At 42.3% G+C, this 20,010-nt stretch overlaps 1 protein-coding gene across 1 annotated transcript in view; it reads right to left on the bottom strand.

The window, feature by feature from the left end:
• Positions 1 to 20,010, bottom strand: part of LOC126251555 (O-phosphoseryl-tRNA(Sec) selenium transferase) — a 71,346-nt gene that overhangs the window by 26,540 nt on the left and 24,796 nt on the right. Inside the window, exons 5-7 of the mRNA XM_049952072.1 lie at positions 12,267 to 12,425; positions 10,766 to 11,030; positions 10,540 to 10,661 (exon numbers count right to left, since the gene is read on the bottom strand). Coding sequence (XP_049808029.1) covers positions 10,540 to 10,661; positions 10,766 to 11,030; positions 12,267 to 12,425 — 546 coding nt within the window. The remainder of the gene's footprint in view (positions 1 to 10,539; positions 10,662 to 10,765; positions 11,031 to 12,266; positions 12,426 to 20,010) is intronic.

Raw genomic sequence — 20,010 nt, 5'->3', positions numbered from 1 at the left:
GGGTCCGTGGTTCCATGGCATCTGTGCCATACTCTAACACTACCATCAGCTCTTGGCTAATGCAATCGGGACTCATCTGACAAGGCCACAGTTTTTCAGTCATTTAGTGTCCCACCAACATTGTCACAAGCTCAAGAGAGTTGCTGCAGGCAATCTAGTATTATCAGCAAAGGCAGACACACTGGTTGTCTGTTGCCATAGCCCATTAATGCCAATTTTGCTGCACTGATCTAATGGATATGTTTGTCGCATGGCCACATTGATTTCTGCAGTTATTTCATGCAGTGTTGCTTATGTGTTAGCACTGACAGCTCTACACAAATGCTGTTGCTCTCAGTCATTAAATGAAGGCCGTCAGCCACTGCATTGTTCAAGGTGAGAGGTAATGCCTGAAATTTGGTACTCTTGGCATAATCTTGACACTATGGATCTCAGAATACTGAATTTCCCCATGTCTCTAGCTCCAACTACCGTTCCGCATTCAAAGTCTGTTAATTCCCCTCATTTGGCCACAATCACGTTAGAAACCTTTTCACCTGAGTACAAAAGTAGCTCCGCCAATGCATTGCCTTTTTATACCTTGTGTATGTGATACTGTATATGATATATGGTTGTAAAATACTAAAACGAGTTTTTTACAAACGAATGGGAAAATTGGCAGAAGCCGACCTTGGGGAAGATCAGTTTGTATTCCACAGAAATGTTGGAACACACAAGGCAGTATTGACCCTACGACTTATCGTAGAAGATAAGTTAAGGAAAAGCAAACCTACGTTTCTAGCATTTGTAGACTTAGAAAAAGCTTTTGACGATGTTGGCTGGAATAATCTTTTTCAAATTCTGAAGGTGGCAGGTGTAAAATACAGGGAGCAAAAGGCTATTCACAATTTGTACAGAAACAAGTTGGTAGTTATAAGAGTCGAAGGGCATGAAAGGGAAGCAGTGGTTGAGAAGGAAGTGAGACAGGGTTGTAGCTTATCCCAGATGTTATTCAATCTATATATTGAGCAACCAGTAAAGCAAACAAAAGAAAAATTTGGAGTAGGAATTAAAATACATGGAGAAGAAATAAAAACTTTGAGGTTTGCCTATGACATCGAAATTCTGTAAGGAACAACAAAGGACTTGGAAGAACAGTTGAACATTAATGGACAATATCTTTAAAGGAGGATACAAGATGAACATCAAAGCAAGCAAAATTAGGATGATGGAATGTAGTCTAATTAAATCAAATGATGCTGTGGGAATCAGATTAGTAAATGAGACACTTAAAGTAGTAAATGAGTTTTGCTATCTGGGGAGCAAAATAACTGATGATGGTCAAAGTAGAGAAAATATAAAACGTAGACTGGCTATAACAAGGAAAGCATTTCTGAAGAGAAATTTGTTAACATCAAGTATAGATTTAAGAGTCAGGAAGTCTTTTCACAAAGTATTTGTTTGGAGTGTAGCCACGTATGGAAGTGAAACATGGATGATGAATAGTTCAGACAAGAAGAGAATAGAAGCTTTCAAAATGTGGTTCTGCAGAAGATTAGATGGGTAGATCACGTAACTAATGAGGCGGTCCTGAGTAGAATTGGGGAGAAGAGGAATTTGTGGCACAACTTGACTAGAAGAAGGAAGGGATCGATTGGTAGGACACATTCTGAGGCATCAAGGGTTCACCAATTTAGTATTGGAGGGAAGTGTGGAGAGTAAAAATTGTACAGGGAGACCAAGAGATGAATACACTGAGCAGATTCAGAAGGATGTAAGCTGCAGTAGTTATTTGGAGATGAAGAGGCTTGCACAGGATAGAGTAGCATGGAGAGCTGCATCAAACCAGTCTCTGGACTGAAGACCACAACAATGACAACGACAACAATGACAACGACGATGACGATGACAACAACAACAAAATGTGATACTACTGCCATTTGTGTATGTCCATATCACTATTCCACGACTTTTGACACCTCTGTGTACAATGATCTTGTCATTCCTATCAGTTAACTATAATTTAATATGACAGCTTGCATGTTATTGTGTTTTTGCTCACCCACTCATGCTTCCAATTTTTCCAAAAGAAAATAATCTAAAACTGTATTTTCCACTGTCCTTAACAACTAAAGAATAGGCAGATGGTGGTACTACAATGTTTTCAATATATTTGGGACAAAATGTTTTTGCATGTTGTCCTCTATACTAAAAATGCCTGAATAATACTGTCACATCATCACCTGCAATAATGCTCTTGTTCTTAGCATTTTAGCCACAGGCTATCTTGTTGGGACACCATTGGCTGCAAACTGATACACACTGTCCGCTGACAAAGGAACATTTAACACTAGAACATCGAACAGGGTCAAAAGACACCTTCCAACTTATACTTCAGCAGTAATAAATTAGATGGCAATTTCATGATGTATATGTTGAACAGTGGGAGAGGGGGAGGGTCAGCTGAGCCCTGACATACATTTTGTGATCAAAAGTATCTGGACACCCCAAAAACATATGTTTTTCATTTTAGGTGCATTGTGCTGCCACCTACTGCCAGGTACTCTGTATCAGCCACCTCAGTAGTAATTAGACATCGTAAGAGAGCAGGATGGGGCACTCCACGGAATTCATGGACTTTGAACATAGTTAGGTGACTGGGTGTAACATGTGTCATAGATCTGTACAAGAGATTTCCACATTTTTAAACATCCCTAGGTCCACCGTATCCGATGTGATAGTGAAGTGGAAACGTGATGGGACACGTACAGCACATGGGACTTTGAACGCGGTTAGGTGATTGGGTGTAACATTTGTCATACATCTGTACAAGAGATTTCCACATTTTTAAACATCCCTAGGTCCACTGTATCCGATGTGATAGTGAAGTGGAAACGTGATGGGACACGTACAGCACAAAAGTGTACAGGCTGACCTCGTCTGTTGACTGACATAACGCCGGCAGTTGAAGAGGGTCGTAATGTGTAATAGGCAGACATCTATCCACACCATCATACAGGAATTCCAAACTGCATCAGGATCCACAGTAAGTACTATGACAGTTAGGCGGGAGGTGAGAAAACTTGGATTTCATGCTCGATCAGCTGCTCGTAAGTCAAACATCCTGCTGGTAAAAGCCAAACGACGCATCGCTTGGTGTAAGGAGAGTAAACATTGGACAAATGAACAGTGGAAAAACGTTGTGAGGAGTGACAAATCATGGTGCACAATGTGGCAATCCTATGGCAGAGTGTGGGTATGGTGAATGCCCGGTGAACGTCATCTGACAGCATGTGTAGTGCCAACAGTAAAATTCGGAGGCTGTGGTGTTATGGTGTGGTTGTGTTTCTCATGGACGGGGCTTGCACCCCTTGTTGTTTTGCTTGGCACTATCACAGCACAGGCCTACATTGATGTTTTAAGCACCTTCTTGCTTCCCACTGTTGAAGAGCAATTCGAGGATTGCGACTGCATCTTTCAACGTGATTGAGCACCTGTTCATAATACACGGCCTGTGGTAGAATGGTTACACGACAATAACATCCCTGTAATGGACTGGCCTGCACGGAGTCCTGATCTGAATCCTATAGAACAGCTTTGGGATGTTTTGGAATGCCAACTTCATACCAGGCCTCACCGACTGACATTGATACCTCTCCCCAGTGCAGCACTCTGTGCAGAATGGGCTGCCATTCCCCACAGAAACTTCCAGCACCTGATTGAACATATGCATGTGAGAGTGGAAGCTGTCATCAAGGCTAAGGGTGGGCCAACACCATATTGAATTCTAGCATTACCGATGGAGGATGCCATGAACTTTTAAGTCATTTTCACCCACGTGTCTGGATACTTTTGATCACGAAGTGTGACTCCTTTCAAGAATCTAGCTGTTCTCATAACTGCAAAGGTACTTGCATTACATGTTGCTTTGATCAACAACTATGCCTCAAATGATGATAGACATATTGTCAAAATCTGCAATGACACTTTTTGGTCATTTTTTGTGTTGCTGTTGTTACACACCTCATCGCTCACATAATGTTTTTGCCCACAAAAGACCAGAGGGATGGAGGGTGAGTTTTCAGAAATTAGTAATTTTTATCGAAGGTTTATGTGTTGCCTTAATAGAAATCTCATTTTGTGTATTTGTTTCAATTCTTATGGGGAACTAACAACCTTTTAGCTGAACAGATTACAAGATAATCAGTGGGCTTAATTTAAAGTTATTTGTTTACTGCCCTGGAATACAGTGGACAAGCCAAAACGCAGCCTCACTGTGAATGTTGTTCTCAAACACAGTACGAGTTGGTTGACATTCGTAAGTAGACTGAAATTGCCCAGACTACTATCAAACGATTGGCAGTTCCTGCAAATCGGGGTGTTGGAGAAGTTCCAGAGAGTCATGCACTTATGGTACCGGTACCAAAGGTACCTCAAGTACTATCCTTTCCTTTGGTTCTTGTCTTCTCTGAAGGATATGCAGCATCTGTCATTACTCATCCACTTGAATGCAAGTGGCATTATCAATGGTAGAAGTAGGCATCCTGTACAGGGTGGACAGGGACCAGGGAGGACGACTATGTGCCATACCGATCCCCCTGACCAAGACATATGAGGTGCTACCTTTCACTGAAACTGAAACAAATATACTGAGTCAGTGGGACTCACTTTACCTGTTTTGGGGAAACCTGCCTCAAGAAGAGGTAAACACAGAAGGGTAGGGTCTATTAATAATAGGAAGTTCAAAAATATGGCAAACGATGGTACCCTGGTACCCCTAGGGAAACGGCAGCGAGGGACAGTAAAGGAAGCAAAAAACAACTGGGGCCATATGCACCCAAGCCAAAACTAAGAACATGAAGACAGAGAGGAGTTAAAAACGACTATATGACAGTCCCAATGGACATAATAGAAGACAGCTAAAAACAGGCATGAGGAAAAAGGGTTAAAAAAGACACCATACAGAAATGACGGTCCAAAACTAAAATAGGGTGAAGAGCTCAGCTGTAAATACTGAGCAGTGTGCCAGGAGCCGATATCGAACGACACGGGTGCCAATGACCAAGGCACACCCGACCCCATGGTCAGTCCAAGAGTCATCAGTGTATACAAAGGTACTTTCGCAAAGTTCCTTGCATAGGTCGTGAAACTGAAGGTGAGAGACCAAAGCTGGAGTAGTATCCTTAGGAAGCGTATGAAGGCCAAGGTTAACATGGGTTGCTTCATGAAGCCAAGGTGGTGAAGGGTTCACACCCACTGGGAATGATGCAGGGAGTGTGAAGTTAAGTCACCGTAGCAAGTGCCGAAAGCAGACTCCAGGAGGTAACAGAGAAGAGAGACATGCCAGAAACTGGTGATCAAAGGAATCATCAAATCATGAAGGAGGCATAGGATGTGTATCCATGCATGGCAGACAAACGACATGCATACCAGCTGAGAAGAAAGTCATGGTCGTAGGACAATGATAGTTCAGCAGCTTCAGCATACAGACTCTCAACCAGGCTAGTGTAAAAAGTGCCTATCGCTAAATGGATATCACAATGGTGGATAGTGTTGAGATGGCTTAAGATGGATGGATGTGCAGATGTATAAACAAAGTGCCCATAGTCTAGTTTCTAATGGACAAGAGATCTGTACAAATGGAGGAGGGTGGTTCGATCGGCACCCCAAGAAGTACCATTGAGGACACGTAGGACATTGAGGAACCACCTACAGTGGCTGTCAGGTAAGACACATGGGAGGACCAAGAGAGTTTCCCATCAACCATGAGCCCCAGGAATTTCGTAGTTTCAACGATTGGAAGGGCAACAGGCCCAAGATGTAAAGATGGTGGGAGAAACCAACTGCATCGCCAGAAATTCATACAGATGGTTTTGTCAGTGGAAAAGCGAAAGCCACTGTCAAAGCTCCAGGAGTAAAAGCAATCAAGACATCACTGAAGATGCCGCTCAGTGAGACAGGTCCGTGGAGAACTGCAATAGATGGCAAAATCGTCAACAAAAATAGAGCCGGGGATGCTTGGTGGGAGACAGGCCATTATAGGGTTAATGACGATAGCAAAGAGGACAACGCTCAAGACAGAACCCTGAGGGACACAAGGCAGAACCGAAGCACACCTTGAAAACTCGGTCTTTTAAAAATGCCTGATGGAAACAGGACAGGCAGCCATGGACGCCCCACGTGTGAAGAGTACAGAGGGTACTAGTTCTCCAGCAGGTGTCACGGGCCTTCTCCAAATTGAAAAACCACAGTCCGGGATTTCTATAGAAAACCATTCGTGACATGAGTGGACAAAGTAACGAGATGGTCAACTGCAGAACGCCGTGCTCTAAATCTACCTGATCATCACAACTGGGGAAATCTTGTTCTTTGAAGGTTGCCAGGGAGGAGTAAAGCTGCCAGTCAGCCTTAGTAAGCTGCCATTTTGGCCTGCATGTGGATGGGGCAGGAGTCAGCAAACGGACAGCACACGGGAAAGGTCACTCGTGTAGTAGGTGAGAGACAGAACGGACCACTTAAGACGATGGGCAAGCTGGGCAGTGCAGAAGGATAGGTCCAAATGGAAAGAGGTGTGCAAGGAGTCAGAAAGGAATGTGAGTGCTCGAGTGTTAAGGCAGAAGAGGTTAAGTTGATTAAGAAGATCAGCCAAGAGGGCACCTCTCTGACAGTTCCTCGGAGAACCCAAAAGGGGATGATGCACATTAAAGTCACTGAGCAGCAAAAATGGGCAGGCAGCTGCCAAATAAGCTGAAGGAAGTCTGCCCTGGTGATACTGAATGACGCAGGGACATAAATGGTACAGAGGGAGAAAGTCAGATGCGGAAGGAAAAGGCAAACGACAACAGTTTGAAGATGGGTGGTCAGTGAGATGGGTTGACTATGAATGTCATCCCGTATGAGCAGCATGACACCCCCATGAGATAGTATGCTGACCTCAGGGGGAAGGTCAAAATGAATCGGTATGAAATGTGAAAGCACAAAGCGGTCGTGAGGGCGCAATTTCATTTCCAGAAGGCAGAGTACAAGGGGAAGCTGCAATGCTAAAAGCAGCTTTAAATACTCTTTGTGGGACCAAAGGCTGTGAATGTTCCATTGGAGGAGAGTCGTGATGAGGAAGAGACGTAGGGTTGTCACCTCGGCGGCTGCCAAGTGACAGCTGGTGAAGAGTCGCTACTACAGGGTACAGAAGCAGGAGGATCCTGTTCCATGGGGTCCACAGAAGCATTGGCTTGCTTGTGCGGTCAACCTGTGGACTCCAATGCTGAAAAACGGTTGGTAGTGCATAACAGTGACACAGAGGCCAGCCAGGCTAAGGCATCAAGTGGCGACACCGTCGATGAGGATCTTTGAGTTTGTGAAGGAGAAGGCCATTTGCCTTTGGTGGACTTCTTCGAGCCTTTCTGGATAGAGGAAGACTTGGGTGTTGTTTGGCTGGAAGGACGGAGGAAGTCTTCATGGGAGTACTACTACTGTCTTTTCCAGCCTACCGGTTGTGTAGCTAGCAGCTTCGCCACTTGAGGCGAGAGTTTGACGGCTTGTTGCACAGCTGGACAGGGGGATTGTGATGCTACCTTGACACTGGGCGATTTCACAACCTCAGGGCTGAATTGGAGGTGACACATCTGCGTGGCCATGTCCTTCTTGGAGCGAGGGGTAATAAGAACAGAACTATAGGTGCCAGGCGGGAGAATGCAGGGTTTGCGACTAGCCAGTAACTTGCGAGCCACTAGGTAAGGGACTTTTTCCTCTACCTGGGTCTCGGACAGCCTGCTCATCAAGATTCACAGGGAAATCCCGAGAGAAGGTGGCATGGCCGCCATTGCAGTTGATACATCGGGTAGAAGGAAGCGAACAACTGCCGTTGTGTGCATCGTTACCACAGGTGACACACATTTGGCTGGGAGTCGACAAGACATTCTAGTGTGATTGAAACGGTGACACTGGTAGCAGCGCATCGGGTTTGGAATATATGGCCAGACTGTGGTAATTTCATAGCCTGCTTTGATCTTGGACAGAACCACCACTCTATCAATGGTAAGAAAAAGAGTGCAGGTGGGCACTAGGGCACTAAGGAGGAATCTACCTTTTTCATTACACAATGGATGGCAATGACTCCCAGATCAGAGAGGTAAGATTGGATTTCAACCTCAGTTAGACTGTCGAGCAGTCTTGTGTAAATTACACCACGCGAAGAATTCAAAGTTTTATGGGCCTCGACACGAACATGGTACTCATGGAGAAGCGAGGCAGCAAGTAGTTGTTGTGCTTGAGAATCAGAAGCAGTCTGCAAAAGCAAAATGCCATTCCGTAACCGATAACAGGATTTCTCAGGGCCAGCAATGGCATCAACACATTTCTGAAAAATAAACAGATTTACCGCGGCGAAGAACTGACTGTCTTCAGTATGTGAGACCACGAGGAACTGTGGTGCAGCAAGAAGGGTCTTTGAATCATTAGCCTCTTTACGTTTACGTTTCGTAGCTATTGATTGGGAAGATGATTGACTCATTGCGAGTAAATCCCCCAAGATTGCCAGCACTCCTTCCTATTGGTGGTCCCCTTCGCAAGGGGCGCATCCGCCTTAGGTGATTGTTCACACCTCACGAATATCTGACAGAGGGACCAATTGGCAATTTGGGAAGGTTGCAGCTCAGGCAATCACCCCTCCCTGGTCCTGGCCTGTCCCAGGGTGTACGTGCGAACCCTACCTGTGGAACCAGGACTGGGAATTACTTGTTGCCAAGTCACCTGTTATGCATCAGACGTGTCTGCCGGCATTTAGGAGGGTACAAAGAGGAAGAATAAGAATCTTAAACACTGAAGTGGAGGAAAGAGAGGAGAAGGGAAACAAAAAAAGAGAAAGGTAGCGAAAAACAAAGGTGAGACTGTTCTTACGTCAGTGACAGACAATGCAGAACATTCCAAATAACATCCCAGACATGTTCCCCAAGTGAGGGGAAAAGGATAGCAAAAAGGAAAGACATGCAGCACAGACGGGAAAAAATGCTGCAAAGACTGGGGCCCCATGGTAGCCAAGCACAAACCTGCCAAAGAGTGGCAAGCCCCCTGGGGGCAATCAACATGGTGAAGAGGCTATTCCAGCACCCCCTGAGGGAACAGTGTGAAACCAACTGCAGACTGTGACGCGCATTGGAACAAATTATTTTTTAGGGAGCACATTGTGCCATGTGGGAGCGATCTAGATGGTTGTGAAACAATAAACTGGTACCCAAGATCGCAGGAATTCATTTTATTCCATGATTACCGGTTTCGGCGAAACTAAAGCCGCCCATCATCGGATCTTAGGACACATGCAGATTACATCATCAAGGCAGACAATGGCGATATTAATAGTTGCCTATAACACGCAGGCTTTACAAAATTGTCATATGTAGCACATAGACGTCCAAGAGAGATGACATTATAAATGTCAAGTGTCTCCATCACATACAAGCGCATTATTTGACAGCTGTTGAGAGTCACCTTCCAAAAATGTTTATGCCATACAGGCTCCGCAATGTGCAGTAAACTGGCTACAGTTTAGAGTACATGTACAACACAAACATTCAATAATCAACAAACATCAAAGCACTAGAAACAGACAAAAATTGCAGATCACAAACAATGACCTATACTTAGACCTTAAAATGTCATCAAAATGAAGAAATATAAACACACAAATATAAAAAAGGTCACCTATAACAAAATAAAGACCTATAGCAATCCTCCGCTCATCTCCTCGGTAGCCCAAAACGGTAATGTTAAAATTCAATCTGTCATGTGAAACCACCTAAAACAGAAAACAATGTGTATCATTGCACCAACATTCTAAACACCTTCAACAATGAGTTGTAATATATTTGATTTTTACTGATCAGTTGATCATTCACCAAATTATCCTTATCAACATGCAGATGTGTAACAATATCCAATTCCTCAAGCAAATTCAGCTTTTCCCCTTCTGAGCCAAGTATAGTGACTGGCAAACAGATCTGTTGTTCCATGCACAGTTGATACTGCATTTATACTTGTGTAAGCATGGTCCTATGCTGTGCTGCTGAGGTGACGTTTGTTAGTGTGATTACAATAACAAATGGTCACTTTTTGAAAAGTGTTTCTGTCTTCTTCATATATGGGGTGGCTTATTTTTTCTTTTTTTTAAAAAAATCAGGACTACCTCTCATTGTGTATGACTTTACGATGAATGGGTTTCGTATGCAGTTCCTTTTCATAAGTTCTAGTATATATTTCAGTTCATGTACTTATGTAGATGTAGAAGATGCAAACATGCCCTTCCATCTAGTATGTTTTTAATGGATTGTTTTCCCATTTGAAAGAGAATCTGATGATGCCCCAAAATGATGAAATGGGTAATTGAAATAAATAACCTTTGCAACCCAGGCTGTTTGTCAATCCGAAGTAATTCGAAAGAGATGCTTTACCAGCCGACCAGAATGGAATGGAATAAATTCTACATTCATAAAAATTTTTGGAGTTAAAGACCAATTTAAAAATATAAAATGACACAAATGAGCATATTTAAATATAACAAGTACATACCAGGATACATTCGAGATATTCGCTCAACTAGCCCTTTATCAAATCCTGCTATTATTGCACCACCCACAGGGACAAGGAAATTTTTGTCAGTGCTCTGTACAAACACATCCACTCTTCCTTTCCTGTAAATTGTTTGACAGTGTATTCCAAGTAAGCAATATGTGAAAGCAATGAGCACAAAATTCACAATGAAACAAATAGGGTTAGATATTACTTCATTACTTACCTTGCTGCTTCTTGAATTATATGCATACATCGTGAGCTTTGTAAACCATAAGCGTTATTTATAACATGTGGTATATTGTATCTACTGCATAAAACTGCAACTTGTTCTACAGAATCACTAGCTCTTGGAGCAAAGCAGCTCGTTGTCGTCATGATGCAAGAAATATTTTCTGCTCCTAAGGTTGCTATCTGATGCTCCATTGCTGTTAGATCTGTTCGTAATTCATCACCTGATGTTATGGTTTCAATTATAATGGGCTGCAAACCTATTAACACAAAAATATAAATATAAATAAATTTAAATGTTATTTACAGCGCTAATAAAAATCAGAATGCCAAGTTTTTTCAAGAACTTATCACAAATGAGGTATGCTGATCTAAAACATTAAAAGAACATTTTTCTAATACACAAGGCCTTTAAAAATATCTGAAAGTAATGTGTACAATTTAAAAGACTGGTGTAACAAACTAATCAATTTATCAACTATTTTCAGTTACTGGTAGTTGCCTTCCACCGTTTTTACCTTCTGGTGAAGTTAAAAAAACTCATTTGCACTTAACTGATCATTCACTGTCAATGAGTACGTCAATTTTGTTGAAAAATGTAAAGCATAATATATCAAGCCAGAAAAACAACTGTAAACTAATACACCAAGACAAATAGTTCCTTATTAATGCAAACAGAGCTGTTTTTGCCTTCTTATCAGACCTTGTTTCAATAAAATTAAACAGCAAATACTGTATTTTCTAGGCATGCCTGATTAATTATGTACTTTCGGGTGCTCAGCTGAGTTTGTATTATCATTTTCGTACAATATTTCAATGACTGGGTCAGTCATCACAATACTGTGCAAAAATGGCAATACAAATGACTGAAAAGCTGGAAGTAATCCATTAAACCTAGAGAATTTTTTAAAAGGAATGTCATTAACTGTTGAGAAAAAACACTGTAGTCTTTACCCAGCACAGAAAAAGGATTACAGGGAGAGAGATTTCACTCATGGCTCATGGCTTGGTTCAAGTTTTGTCTGCTGATGCAACTTAGACAACTCACTTGTTAGGTGTCTCAACTGAAGCTGTCACATGCAGGTGATTATTATGAGTGCACATATAGTATAGCGTCATACTTGTGGTTGTGGTGGTTGTGAAAGAGAAGGCAATGTGTGAAAAAACAAGGGGTAGAGCACCTTGGACTAACTGGAACTTGTAAAAAAGATAAACACAAAACATGTCAGAAATAATGACAAACTGTAAAATAAAGAGGTATAAGATAAAACAAGAGTTAATTTCGGATTAAGCTCGTCATGTAAGTTTGCACGTGGTATTTATTCAGCACTAGATATAAAGTGGCTCTTACTGATATAATCAAATACACTGCCTTAAAGCCATTTATAACAGAAGCAAATCATATCTACCACTGAAATGTTCAGATTGCACTGGAAGTTCAACATTTTTCACAAATACAGATTAGACACAATCTAAACATATATTATAAATCTCACCTGCCGTTATTATACATTTAAAGCAAGCTTTTTGGTCAATTCTGGACCAAAGAACATATTTGGCATCTGGCCTTTCCTGTTTCAGAGTAAGCATGCACAATACCAAGCTCATTCCAGTGGCCATAGGAACAACAAAACAACCAGCAGTAGTCTTAACACCTGAAACATTAGAATTTGCAGACCAAGTTTAAGCTTTATATTATGTGGTACTATTATGTAGTATCACGACATGAAGTGAAATATTTCAATTTAATATATAGCTCAAATAATAATTTCTCTTATAAAATGTGACTGAGTAGAGCGCGAGACAAACAAATATGCTATATTAAGAGAAAGAATTTAGTTTCCAAGTGTACTACCTCTGAACTAGAGATTGCAGCAACTGAGGGAAAGCTAACAATAGAGTCGATTTTCCCCCCTTCACAAAGGTTCACAGTTGCAGGCACTTATAGTGTCATTTCAATAACATTAGATAATTAAATTTTACTTTAAAAAGTGATATCCTCTACTGTTCTAAAAAGATACCATCACTGTATACTTTGTCTGTACACATGGTCCTACAATTTGATAACACCACGATAATTCATGTCCAGGGAAGGGACTTAAATCCATTTTGCTTTTTGCAAGGAATTCTCTGCTATCTGCATGAAGTAGCATTCCTCAATGACTTAATTTGATGCTGCAAGCAGTCATTAACCCTCCTCTCTTCCCTAACTTCACACATACTCTCTGTTCCTGAATAAGCAACAACCACAACACACAAACCATGTTACAGTTCTAACTGTGTATTCTATCTATTTGGTCTTTCGCTAGTCTTGTGGAACCTTTGTGGATCCTGTAATGTAAGAGATAGAAGTGATGACAAAATTAGATACTGAGATGGCTCATTATAAGTGATCAGATAGATCAGTCAGTACAACATGGCCATGAAGAGGATATTCACGTTGCTGCAACAGTTCAACTCACCCATGTTTCCACAAAAATATAACATACAGCAAATATTTTTTACAAATATATCTAGCTTCCTTAATTACCTGAATATGAAAACAGTTATAACTGCACCATCATCAAAAGGATTCATAGTATTTATGCCATAATCTGTTCATGTTTTGCAGTAGACATTATTTTGACCATCAATCATAAAAATGTAATAACTGATTCCAAGAGAGGCATATATTGCGTTCCTGAATTGTGTTGACTGTAAGACACTGCTAAAGTAAATTAATTATTATTTATTGCATTTTTTTAGCTTCTGACTCCAAAGAAGTGTTGAATAGTGACAGAACTACAATTTTCAAAATGCTTGTAGAGTTTCAAGTATCATATGGTTGAAGGTAAAATTTCAGTAATTTTACACTTCTGAAAGAAACATGTGCACAACTGAAAGTACAGATGACCTTCAAACAATTTCGGCACTACAATGAAATGCGAAAAGTACAGCACGCTAAAGAACTAATTGCGGTGTGCAACCAGTATTAATGTACATACAAGAAACAGCATTCCAGCATCATTTGATATTGCCCACATTCATGCACACTACAGTTCTTAATTATTTTAGGAACTGTGGCATGGCAAGATATTTATAATGTCCAAGTCAACTGTAGTTATCATCATAGGTCATGAGAGGTTCTGTATTACAGCATACATCACACTGAAATGTGGCCTTAATTTCGAATGTTCTGCACATTTCCTCAACCACTAACTGTCTGCAGCCAACAAGATTTAGTCTCCTTACGGGCTGTTTGCCATGTGTAATACTGGTCAGCAATAAGTGCTCTCCTCCTGACTGTGACATGACCATAACTCACTGCTGCTTAAATTTTACTCATTCTGGTCGACATCACAAAATGTATCTATCTGATACCTCTAAACTTTGAGAACCAGACCTGTAGTGAGATGCCGCACATTCACAAGGTGCTGGCCAGCTTTGACTCAGTTACATGTCTACCACTGCACAGAGGTTATCAGACTTATTTTGAGCCACTCTGGGCTACGTATCTATTATAATTTGTTTTTCACACTGAATAAAGTTTTGTTTTGTCAGACATCACGTGTTGGTCTCTTTCAGATTAAACACAATGGCAATGAATAGGGTCATAATTTCTTGTGTTTTTCAGTAGTGCACTTGAATTTAGCATTTTGTCTTGGCATGAAGTCTCTGATTCAAATGTTGATGCAGCAACAGAAGGACCTCATCACATTCATACAACAGGTTTGCCAGTATAGCTCTCCAAAAATTCATCTGCAGTTCCGTTTCCTCCTCAGTTCCCACTGTTCAACAAGGGGGCAGAAGATTGAGAGGTATACGAAACCACTCACAGCAGCATTTTCACACCTTCCACATTACGGATGCACGCGTATGTGATGCACCGTTTTTGTGATAGATTCCTCCCATCTTGTGTCAGATGTTGCGGCAGATGGCCCCACTGTGGCAACCTTCCTTGTCATCATTTGATACCTTCACTGTTGTTTCCCTATTATCGCACCGCACGTGTCATGGCCACTAGGGTTGAATTTTACCAGAGCAAGAAACAGCACCATCAGTATCAGCATGCCCAGGCAATTTCCCTCCACAACCTTAGTCTCAAGTGCCATTTTGTCACGGACAAGTCAAAATAGTCATAAACAGATGTCACGGTTTGCAATGTTATCATCCGCTCCACCCTAGATAAAGAAGTCCGGCAATGGAGTCTCCAGCTACAAAATCCTTCCCTCATACAAGGTCTCACAAGCCGCTGGTCAGCAACTGGAAGCCCAGTGCGATGTCACAGTGGTACAGAGTTGTCCAGAGGTGTCTGGGAAGGACAACATTGTGGCAATGCAAACTGGTTGATCCAGTGGCTCCCCCAAAAAACACATACTGAGTTCCTGCCACTGTTCTCTGTTGCCATCATGTTACTCCAAACAAGACACTTTACAGTGTCCCCAATGTTGGACCACCTGGCGTAAATGTTGGCAAAAAGGCCACATTGTGGTAGTCTGCCATGCAACTGCACAGAATGCAGCATTAGAGACCATGGATATGGATATTCAGGAACCATCATTGTCAGGGACAGTTCCAGATCATGATTGAAACAAGGTTTTCATTGAGATGTTACTTCTCTCTTTACAGCTGTTACTGCAGGTAGACATCGGTGTACCAGTTTCCATGATTAATGCCCAAACTCATTCAGACCTCAGCTCTCGGTAATCGTCAGATGCCTCAGGGAATACAGTAAACAGCAAATCCCCTTGCTTGGCCAATTCATGGTGGAATTAACCTGTAAATCCAGTGACTCGACCCATTACTTTTATTGTTGTTCACGATGCTAGTTCAGCAAACCTTTTTCTGTTTGACGTCTTTCAGGCCTTTGGCTTTTCAGTCATGGACACTATACAGTGTTCCGAATTTCAGCATATCTTTGCGGAAGGCCTGGGCTGCACTACAGACTTACAGGCCACATAACCTAGAAACAGTTAGCTCACCCTAGATTTTTTTTCATGCTAGGGAAATCCCCTGGCTCTCCACTTCCAAGTCAACCAGAAGCTGGACAGGCTCACCTCTCTTGGAGTCGTGATCATTTCCTCTAATGAATGGGCCACACCCCTTACCATTGTTAAGAAACCCTCTGACAAATTGCACCTTTGCAGTGATTTTAAGGCCACAGTGAATTCACAGTCCATGGTCAACACATACCCATTGCCATGTCTTGATGAACTGTTCACACGCTTAGCTTCTCCAAACTTGATCTTTTCAAAGTGTATCTCTAGTTACCCCTTGATGATGAATCGAAGCGTATGGTCATTAATGTGCCATTCAGCCTTTATCAATACCATCTGTTGCTCTTTAGGGTGGCACGTGCCCCCGCAATTTTTCAGTGCTATTTGGACCAGGTCACGTCCAATATTCCCCACTGCTTCAACTACCTGGATGACATCATCAAAGGTGATCTACAAGTGACAACCTCCGAGCCCACTTTCAAAAACTCCTGACATATGTCTGTGTTGCAATTTCCAAAAGTCCAATCTTTTCCAACCCTTTCTTGAGTATCTGGCCATCAGTTCAAGGCAGGGCATCTGACTCAAGGATAGTCTTGTCAGTGGCATTATGGACTGCTACATCCCATATCGTTATGTGAACTGCAGGCTTTTTCTTTTTTAGGTAAAACTGCCTATTACCACCAGTTCATTCTCAGGATGTCCACCAACGTGCACCCACTGCATCTCCTTCTCTGAAACGGTGCTCCCTTTGACTGGTCTTCAGTGTGCAGCCAGGCCTTCACCACACTAAAGGAATGGCTCTGCTCAGCACCGTGTCTACCTATCTTTGATCCCAACAAACCATTGGTTTGTGAATGCCTCACAGTATGGCATTGAGATGGTCCTCATCTATCAGAATGCAGACACCTCGGAGCAGCCACCGGTGTTTGCATCCAAAGCTCTCAGTCCAGCACGGGTCCAGTACTCTCAAATCAACAAGGAGGCTCTGGCCATTGTGTATACAATCACCAATTTTTTTGTATGGCACCAAATTCCAACTTACTATGCACCACAAGCCCTTAATCTCATTATTTAGTCTGTCTGCTCATATCCCCAAGAAGGCAGCTCACAGGTTGAAGAGGTGGGCCTTGTTCCTCTCCTAGTACAAGTGTGACATTCATTTTCACCCCACATGGTGCCATGCCAACATGGATGTCGTATCCTTGCACAGTTGGCTCAGACCCCAATTTAAATAGTGAGGAGCTCTTGTGTTTTCTTTTGCATGTCTCCTCTCACCAAGCAGTAGAAGATTTTCCAATCACTGGTGCCGGAGTCACCAAGGCAACAGCGGCTGACCCATTCCTCAGGCAGGTAATCCCTTTCATCCAGCAAGGTTGGTATTCATCATCCATGGCACTTATCAGACCCGCTTCACAACTATTCGGTCTTGCACCATCGTCTCTCGGTCTCAGATGGGGTCTTCCTCATCTCCACGGACAACATAGTTCCCCGGGTAGTCATTCCCGGGAGTTTGCAGTGGAAAGTTTTACAGCTTTTATGTATGAGGCACCGGGGTGCTTCCCGTATTAAAAGCCTTGGCTTGCAGATGGGTTTACTTGATCGGCATTGACAGAGAACTGGAACACTTTGTTGTTGCGCATCCTCCGTGTGCTAGTCTAGAGACAGCTTGCAGGTCATCGTTTCTCCATGGTCTACAACAGCCCAGCCCAAGGGATGCATTCATGATGATTTTGTGGGTCCATTTCTGAACATGTTGTGGCTAACTGTCACTGACACATTTTTGCATTTTACATAAGTGATCTGGTGCAACGTTTTTTAAAGTGTAGGTTAGTACCATAACATACTTCTGATTTGTGGATGCACTCTATATTTCTGTCCAAAAAGCAGCTGTTAAGTGTAAAGGAATAGTAGCATTTTTTCCCTCTAAGTCGTCTTCCCATTGTTTACTAAGTATTTAAATTTAGACTGTGCAAACGCAAACACACACACACACACACACACACACACACACACACACTAGTGTGCAATACTTTGCATGATGCGTCACTGGCAAGTAAACTTGGAAAGAACTGCTACAGTATAGCACAAAAGGTAACTGAAAGAAATATGCAATGTTTTCTCACCTCTCGACTAAGAAAAGTAAGTAAGGCATCCAGGAACACTGTTGAACATGATCATTTTGGTGGTCTAGCTGTTATGCTGTGAGGAGGCATAATGTTGCATGGGCACCCTGACCTACAAACCTTTGAACATGGTACACTCACTGGATAATGTTATTGTGACGCTGTGCTCCTTCTTCATCTTTTCAGGGCTGCATTCGACCTAGACTTCATTTTTATCAATGGCAATGCATGGCCACATCAAACTGCACAGGTGGAGGAGTTTTTAAAACAAGAGGATATTCAGTGGCTGGACTGACTTGCCTGTTCCCCCAATTTAAATCTCATCAGGCATGAGTGGGATGCATTGGAGTCATGTATGGCAACATTTCCGAATGCATCAACGACCATCCAGCAATGGTGAACTGCACTGGAGGATGAATGGTACACCTCACCACAAGAACTCCTTACCAACCTTGTGCCCTGCATGGGAGCACATTGCAGAGCAAGCACTGCCCTATTAAGCACCATGTCCCACCTTTTGTAATATCCAGGGGACCATTACAAATAGCAGTGACTTCAGTGTAATTATTGTGCTTATACGAGGGTCGGTCAAAAAGTAATGCCTCCCATTTTTTTTCTACTTAAAGAAATTAAGTTAAGTGAAAAATTTGAATTTGGCGCCATTCCTCAAACCTTCTTCTGCAATCCACTGCAGTAGTAACTTTCTGTGTCAACAGGTGGCAGCACAGCAGAAGTTTGTAAGATGGCCGACATCGATGTTCGTTTGAGACAGCGTTGTGTGATTGAATTCTTGAATGCAGAAGGTGAAACGCCCATACGCATTCATGAAAGACTGAAGAAGGTGTATGGTGTTGTGACAGTGGATGTCAGCACTGTTAGACGATGGGTTCGTCGTTGTAAGGAAGCTGAAGGGCAAACACCGTTGACTGACGAAAAGCGGAGCGGCAGGCCGGTGAGTGCAGTGACTCCACACAACATTCAGCAAGTTGATGACATCATTCGTGGTGACCGTCGGGTGACTGCAGATGAAGTGTGTCGCATTATTTCTCTTAGTAAAGGCAGTGTGATCACGATTATTAAACAATTGGGGTACTCAAAAGTTTGTGCACGGTGGGTTCCAAGAATGTTAACCGATCAGAATAAAGAGGCAAGGAAAACAATAGCCTCCCAACACTTGCAGCGCTTCCGTTTGGAGGGAGATGAGTTTCTGAAAAAAATTGTGACCGGGGACGAAACATGGGTGCATTTTTTTGAACCCGAATCAAAGAGGCAGTCAATGGAGTGGCGTCACACAAGCTCGCCGAGGAAGAAAAAATTCAAAACTGTGCGATCGGCAGGGAAAGTTATGGCAACAGTTTTCTGGGATACAGAGGGTGTGATTCTGGTTGATTTTTTGGAGCAGGGATGCACAATAAATTCTGTTCAATACGTCACAACCCTCAAAAAACTTAAAGCACGTCTTCAGCGAGTTCGCCCAACAAAATCAATGGCAGATGTTCTTCTTTTGCATAACAATGCAAGACCACACACCAGTCGTCACACCTCTGACGAGATTGTCAAAATTGGATGGGAAGTTTTGCCTCATCCCCCATACAGCCCTGACCTGGCACCATCAGACTTCCATCTGTTCGGGCCACTAAAAGAAGCTCATCGTGGGATTCATTTTGAAGATGAGGAGGCCGTCAAAACATCCGTGCGTCAATGGCTTAGGAAGCAGAGCTGTGATTTTTACCGTGCTGGGATACATGCCCTTGTTCAAAGATGGACCAAAACTGTAGAGATGGGCGGAGATTACATTGAAAAATGACAAAATGATCCTCAATGTTGTGGTTTTCAACCTATGTAATTGCATTTAAATTTCCTGACAATCAAACGTAGAAAAAAAAATAGGAGGCATTACTTTTTGACTGACCCTCGTATATAAGTGTCGTTTCTGTTCATCTAATTGCGTATTTCTTTCAGTTACCTTCTGTACAATACTGCAGCAGTTCTTTTTATGTAAGATCCAAGTTTCATCGAGCTACATTACCTGGCAACACCACACCATGCGAAAGTTACTCTCATCCTTAAGTTTCGCATACCAGTTTAACATAATGTAGCATAGTGCTATTTTTTCTGTTAATATAGTATACAGAAATATT

Source organism: Schistocerca nitens, chromosome 4 (assembly GCF_023898315.1).
Source record: "Schistocerca nitens isolate TAMUIC-IGC-003100 chromosome 4, iqSchNite1.1, whole genome shotgun sequence".
Taxonomy (NCBI): domain Eukaryota; kingdom Metazoa; phylum Arthropoda; class Insecta; order Orthoptera; family Acrididae; genus Schistocerca; species Schistocerca nitens.
Note: the sequence above shows the minus strand (reverse complement) of the source record. Positions and strands in the feature narration are given on the sequence as shown.